General features: G+C 35.3%; 2 protein-coding genes across 3 annotated transcripts; one reads left to right on the forward strand and one right to left on the reverse strand.

Annotated features, from left to right (window-relative positions):
* Positions 1–1539: 1539 nt before the first annotated feature.
* Positions 1540–3092, forward strand: LOC111385077 (high mobility group B protein 7). The gene is made up of 8 exons (XM_023009445.1): positions 1540–1768; positions 1859–1941; positions 2040–2091; positions 2190–2288; positions 2370–2427; positions 2522–2566; positions 2661–2747; positions 2820–3092. The coding sequence occupies exons 1-8, from the start codon at positions 1638–1640 to the stop codon at positions 2880–2882; spliced, it is 618 nt and encodes a 205-aa protein (XP_022865213.1). The 5' UTR covers positions 1540–1637; the 3' UTR covers positions 2883–3092.
* Positions 3093–4925: 1833 nt separating this feature from the next.
* On the reverse strand, positions 4926–7202 carry LOC111385074 (YLP motif-containing protein 1-like). 2 transcript variants are annotated; one of them, XM_023009440.1, is made up of 4 exons: positions 6833–7202; positions 5945–6724; positions 5776–5847; positions 4926–5235 (listed from the first exon to the last, which is right to left on the reverse strand). In XM_023009440.1, exons 1-4 carry the CDS (start codon positions 7187–7189, stop codon positions 5215–5217), a joined length of 1230 nt encoding a protein of 409 aa, XP_022865208.1. In that variant the 5' UTR covers positions 7190–7202; the 3' UTR covers positions 4926–5214. The 2 variants fall into 2 exon arrangements, with proteins under 2 accessions (XP_022865208.1, XP_022865207.1); XM_023009439.1 differs by having other exon boundaries at positions 6806–7202.
* Between the last annotated feature and the right edge of the window lie 6 nt (positions 7203–7208).

Here is a 7208-nt window from a genome sequence, read left to right on the forward strand (position 1 = left end):
GGGGGGGGGGGAGGAACTATATATACAATTTTTTCACATTTTGAGAAGGGGATTCCACACATTGAGAGGCAATAACACAGTCTGAGAACTAGAGAGCAAATTCAAGAGGAAAAAACAACAATCAAGGGTTGGAAATCAAAATTTGAAATGAGAAGAAGAATTTGGTGCAAGACTCATTCACTCTCCCACATCTAATTTTACAACCTAGTGATAAACTCCACTATTTTCATTTGCTTTTTTTTTCTCTATTATGAATAGCTAAATTTGTTAGGGCGAATAATGAAACCTATTTGAGACTCTTTACATATTTAATTTAAAATTATTGGTCTTTATTGTTTCATGTGTTGATTTTACTATGAATTGAATGCATTAAATTACTTGATCGCTAATTTGATTTCGTGAATTCTTTACGAATAGAGATAGTTTAAGATTTAGACCATGTAGTAAAATTCGGTAAATTGGAATAATGAGTAGAGATACATATACTAATTATTGCAGTCATAATTGAATTCCCAGAACAAAGAACTCGTTTAAATAAGGTAGATTCATATAGAGATATGAAATTGAACTAGTTAAATAGATTCAATGAGAACTCAAAAAGGGTAAATTGAATACAATGGGAGAATTTGATCGAACACCACATAAGATATGAATCTTGATTTAAAATGTAAATGTGATCAGTATGTGAAATTATTTTGTCCTGCTATTTGTTCATTATTTAAGTTCTAAATCACTCTTTGTGTGCATCTACACATTTTTAAATAGTTGTATCAAAAATCACAACATCGACTTCTTTGTTTATTTTCGATCCAACAAAAATTAGGAATAATTGAACCAATTGTTAAATAGTAGTCATTGTAGGAATGATATCCGAACTTTTAGGTCCACTATATTACTTGCTACGATCCTTACATTTGTGTAATACAAAATCAACAACAACATCCCATATGTCTGCAAACACCTCACAAGAACAAAAGCACACTAATGGACTAAATGCAAGTGTTATGTACTTGATCGCTCTTTATTCATTTAGCCCCAGTTTGAGATTCATTTTAATGTATTTTTTTGAAGAAAATATACTTTAGACTAGTGATTTTTTGAAAATTGTGTAGTTAAAAGAGAAGGATTTTTTTTTTTTTTTGAATTTATGTGTAATATTTTTTATTCAAGAATGTACAGCTAAAAAGAGGATGGATAAAAATGTATTAAAATTATAATGACGCCCAAATAGGGCTTAATTAGTCCTTTATAGTAGATTAAAATAAAATTGGTCAAATTATGGTCAAACATTTGATTTTTTGGCAACCAATAGATTTTTAGATGAAAACCGTTCGAGAGGTTCCCCTTCCATATATTTTTGAAAGGTTTAAGGGCTATCTGCTACGATTTAGAGGATCGGGTATAATCTGCATCGTTTTGAAAGATTTAAGACCTTTTCTGCAAATTTCGCAATTTTTAGCTTTAAAAAAATTGGCGCCAACTACAGAATTTCATTTTGGTTCTAAATCAAATTTTCGAGTTTCATCAGTCTCTCCCGCCGAAACCCTAAATCAAATAATATCCTCCCCCATTAGAAATAGCACACGCATTTTTTAGATTCTCTGTTATCACCTTTCATCAGAAACAATACGATTCAAATGGCGGGCAGCGGAGCATCAAAATCTTCGATACCACCGAGAGGGAGGAAGAGAGTGGAGGCTGACTCTTCACCTACTTCTGCTTCCACTACTCTTAAACGTGCTAGAGATGGAAGTGCTTTTGCCAAGTGGTATATAACAACAATATACGTCATCTTTTGTATCGATCTGTGCTTATTTATACCGATTCAAGTTTCAATTACCCGTGCTCATTTTTGCAGTGAAGAGTGCAACAAAGATGTACCAGTGGCATTAATTAGTTTCCACAACTGTAGCCTTGATGCTAAAATCAAGATGAATTTAGGTATTTTATAGGTTAAATTACCAATCCTGTTATGAGAGTTGATTTTTTAGAAAATGTTTAATTTCTGATTTTGAATGGATTAATTCAATTCTATACAGGGGCTCAGGTCGTGGAAATGTCTAGCGAGGTCAAGAAAAACACAGCAGAAAAGTAATCTCATAGATCTTTCTTACTTTATGGTGTTGTTATCAATTTTGGTTTGATTTGTGCATGTGTTATTATATTCACATCACTTTATTGACGAGCAGAAAGAAGGCAAAATCAACAGAACCTAAAGCAAAGAAGGAGAAAAAAGCCAAAGATCCGAATGCACCAAAACGCCCTCCAACTGCTTTCTTCCTTTTCTTGTACGATCTCTCCCTTTTACTCTCCCCATTGCATAAGTACGAGAATTTTGTTGATAATATTTTTATGTTGATTATTTCTAGGGATGACTTTCGGAAAGAGTACAAGGAGGCTAATCCTGATTGCAAGAGTGTAAAAGAGGTATAAAAAAAATCTTGTAGTGTCGACTGCTTAATCTTAATTGTTGTTTAAGACTCTGTTGTATTTTTTACATGTTTGGTATCTCGAATATTAGGTTGCCAAGGAGGGTGGTGAAAAATGGAAATCCATGACTACTGAAGTGAGTTTTCTTTATTCATTTGTAACTTGTACTCCTCCATTGCAGTTTTCACAAGGGGGAAAAAATAATTTTTGTGAAATGTTTGATTTGCCAGGAGAAAAAGCTCTATCAGGATAGAGCGGCAGAGCTTAAAGCAGAATATGTGAAGGCCTTGAAGCCAAATGAAGAAGAAAATGAACATGTATGTTGTTCTTAATGACATTTATGTTTTCCCCTTGTTAATGTTCTAATGTCACTGATAAATTTGTTATAGGACGAAGAAGATTCTACGGAGAAGGAAGCTAAGGAGGATGTAGAAGTTGATGATGATGAGTAGTGTTTCTGAGGGAAAAATACACTTCGTTGAGACAGTACTTGACTAGTTTTAAGCTCTTGTAAATTTGTCTCCTATTAATTTTCTGTGTTAAGATGCTAGGTCTCTTTTCTGCTTCAAGATTTGCTATTCTGCATTGCATTTTGTTGCTCCTTTAGCATTTGAGAATTTCAATATGAAAAATTAGAAAGGATTGCGTATCTCTCCCATTCATTCAGGCCTTGTACTAGATTCAATCATGGTAGCTTTTTGCTACTGCCTATTTGCTTGCTAATCTGCAGCCCCTGTTTGGTCCCCATTTTTGGTAATGAAAATGAGGGAAATAGTGTTTTGTTGAAAAAATGAGTGGTTGAAAAAGAAGGAAAAATTTTCGATTTACGTGTAATATTATTTTATAGAAGATTGTGTGGTTGAAAATAGGAGAGAGAAAAATAGAATATAATGGAATGTAATTTAATGGTGATCAAATAGGGCTGTATTTTGCAGTATTCCAAGTAGTTCAATTTGAGTGGAATTGTTGAGCATAGTGCACATGACATAAAGAACTTGTACAAGTAAGGTTTCTCCATTTGTATCAATGGAATGGTGGCCAATGATGTGAACAGAGTTAACAAATCAGTTGGTTTAGAAAGTGTATATATGAACTTAGTGGTTGTTTGGTAAAGCTTTTGCTGGTGAAAAAGTTCGTCAAACTTCATTTCTTATTGTGTATTCATCGGATTCAAAACTTTTATCTAGTTTTCACATGTTACATAAGATTTATTATTTTTTAATCAACTTTTAGCAACATTACACAGCTCCAGCTCCTTAATATTCTCGAAAGAGAAAAATCTCAATGAATTGAAAATGAGATGCAACCCTCGTTACAGTTATTTCATTATTTTAGTTGTTATTTTTTACTTAGGTGAGATTTACTTTTTTTTTTTAATGGTCAAAAAATTAATTTTCATAATTACTATTGAGTAGGCCCGTAGAGTGTAGGCTCCTTTGGTTTGGTGGGATATGACCTAAAATTGTTGGTGACTCATTTTAAATTTTTTGAAAGAGAACCAAAAATCTTGGCTCTCTTAGACAATGAATTGAAATTGGGATCAAGAGTGTAGGTTCCTGAGGTTCCTAAGGTTTGGTGGGATAGGATCTAAAATTGTTCGTGACTTAAATTTTATTTACTGTTAGTTTAAATATTTGACCTTTAACCATAATGTTTTTAGGTCAATATTCGAGTTTATTTTTAAAACTTTGATAATATTTCATTGACCTTGTGCATAATTGTTAGTGTCCGCACAGACTTCCTATACTAGAGTTTGCTTACCCTGATATTTTTTATTCATGCTTACCAATGTAGTTTTGGTTTAAGTTCAGCATTTTCTAACAGGAATAATGTCAAAAAATGAATCGTTGAAGCAACATGATGATATTAGTTTAATGGTGATGATTTTTTATTATTTGACACAATGGTCATTTTGTATTGGTGACGATTCAATCAATCATTGAGAATTCTTATGTTAAACAAGTGATTTAGTGTTTAGTTTTGGTTATGGTTATGGTCGATTAGTCTATATATTAGGTCATGCCACTGATTTCTTCATGTTTAGGCTTATAATTTGGCATGAAACTACCTAACCCATCAAACAAATGGTCCTTTTAGATGGTGTTGATTAGTCCGACCATTAAAAAGTCAACTTCTACCACCACACATTGCCATCATCGCCATGCCACACCACAAGCCATGGGTGGATTTATAGTTGGGGCAGTGGGATCTACTTCCCTACACTAAATTTGAAATCCAAAATTTTGCAAAGATTTTACACTAGTTCTTCAAAAATAAATCCTTATAATTTTTAATTTTGTCCATACAATTAAAAATTTGTGAAATATGTCCTTACAACTTTACTCTTGTGGCTCTGCCCCGGTCTACACTACTGATGAACGTGGATCTTTGCAGCTGGTGGCGTAAAACTTAGTGCATATTAAGCAATTTCCTCACAATTCCCAATTATTTTCACATACATGACATTGACTCGTGCAAAACAAGATCAACGCGACTAAAAATTTTAACAGTTTCTCTTTGTTCTTTTTCCTTAAAAATTAGAATTGTTACTCAAACTACAGTTAACAGAAAGCATTTACAATTCCTTACAAAAAAAGAAAGTACAATGACGGTACAAATCCAACTCAAAAGTACAAAATATAAGGCCAAAGAGTGAATCATATACCCCAAGCAGTCATGATCCACCATTCACAAAATTCTCACCCAACTACCATCGAGTAGTTAGATTTTTCATGAAAACACGTTCCATTATGACGTCCTCCAGAAGAGAGCGCCGGAATACCACTATAAACGGCCTAGTCGCTCCTAGTAAATCACCAGAGGAAAATATTCAAACAGGGCAAAACTTATACTAGCAATATTACAAATTCTCCACAAACAATTGGGATGTGAAACTCGAAACAAGAAAACCGATTATGCTACCAGTTTTTGTTTCCATAGAAGGAAAGAAAAGATTTTTATTTTGAGCTGTTGGGCTGAGCTAAACAAATGCTTGTTGATAAAACTTTGCTAAAAATAAACTTTTAATTCATCAAACTTTATTTTTAACCACATATTCTAGGAACCCACAGCTTTTATCAAAATCTGTTAAAACTTTTATAAAAAATTTATCAAACCACCCCTAAAGTTACCTTTTAAGTACTTTTTGCTCCAAACATGTTATAATAGCTATTTTCTTTTTCTTTTTCCTTTTCTTTTTTTTAATTAAAAAAACGATTAATACTTCATGGAAAGCAATTCTTATCTTTAGTGTCAAATTAAGAAACTCATTAAAACTTAAACTTTCTAAACATAGCCAAGCATGCTGTTAGGAGAAATGATTCGGTTTAGGTTGAATTATCAAACCTGCAACAGCTGCATCAACTTTGGATGTTCTTCTAGAAGCTGACAAAGTTTATCACGATCACTCAACAGAGCCTGCAATCAGGTATAAAAATAACGATCAGAAACTAATTTATTACCAAACCGGCTAGTACACTGAACAAATTGGCCAGATAAATGCAAAATATGAGACCTGAATAGCTTCTGGGGACTTAAAGTATTCCTGCAATGACATTCCAGCATCTTGTTGCTGGGACGTGCCTTCCGTTTGCTGGTGCTGAACTCGTGACTGCTCAACTTGTTGCGATGATTGTGCAGCATTATCCTGCTGTCGGGTCTGATAATACATGTGTGCAGGAGAGAGTTGGGACACTTGTAGAGGACTCTGCAACACAGACATGCCTTGCTCTGACTGCGGGGAAGCAGGAATGGATGGCCGAAGATGCTGTGGTGGAGGGCGAGGTATTTGCGGTGGCTGTAGAGGCTGCAATTGAGTAAGAGGTGGTATGGAGTGAAATGGAGGAAGAGACATGGGAAGGTTTTGTGAAATACTAGGCAGGTTTTCTCCGTGATGTGGAACTAAATTATTTCCATAAAGATTGATAGGTACTGAACCGGGCCTGAAAATCAAGGGCTGCATTGAAGGAGGTGGGGGATAAGAAGTTAGCATTGTCCGTGATGCCGAAAGGTTACCTAATCCAGTATCCATTGAAGGTGCAACAGGGTTATGTTGAAGCTCGGAACTACCAACAGTTTGAACGTACAATGGAGACTGAGAATTTGGATTTTTGAATGAGGCCATTGCAGAAGGGTTAGATGAATATGGAGGTGGCATAGGCGGGAGAGGAGGTGGCGGTCTACTAGATCTGCCAGGGGAAGAATGGGATGTCCGTCCAAATCTTGAATCAGGCAAAGGACTGGAGGTTGCCAGTGAAGAATTGCTTGCCAAAACAGACACATATTCCGACTGAACCTGCAAAAGAGGGAGAAGATAGGTTAATAACTGCAGGCTGCACATCTTCCCACAGAACTGAATGTTAAAAGGAAGACTGACAATGGTGTCTGTAGTTTGAGACAATACAGGTGAAACTATTGGTGGTGGTGGCATTGGAGGCAAAGGTGGTTGATTTAATGGAAATTTTTGATCGTAGAATCCTTGAGAACCACCACTTAAAGGCACAGTTCCACTTTGTGGAAAATTTGCTTGTGAGTAGAAGGCAGGAGGCGGCCTAGAGACATAAGTTAATTGTCCAGTTGAAGATGGAGAGTTTGCATAGACCGGAGTAGAAATCCCAGAACCACTAGCTCCTGCAGGAGAAACAATCCTCGGTGTTTGGACCGGAAAACTCTTCAAGTCCTCTGACTGATCAGGAAACTTTCTAGCCGAAGAAATGCTTGGTTCTCGAGTCAATGGCATCTCTGGACGAGATGCAGACATTCTTTCACTTGGCATATTT

The sequence above is a fragment of the Olea europaea genome, unplaced genomic scaffold (genome assembly GCF_002742605.1).
Source record: "Olea europaea var. sylvestris unplaced genomic scaffold, O_europaea_v1 scaffold3082, whole genome shotgun sequence".
NCBI classification, from domain to species: domain Eukaryota; kingdom Viridiplantae; phylum Streptophyta; class Magnoliopsida; order Lamiales; family Oleaceae; genus Olea; species Olea europaea.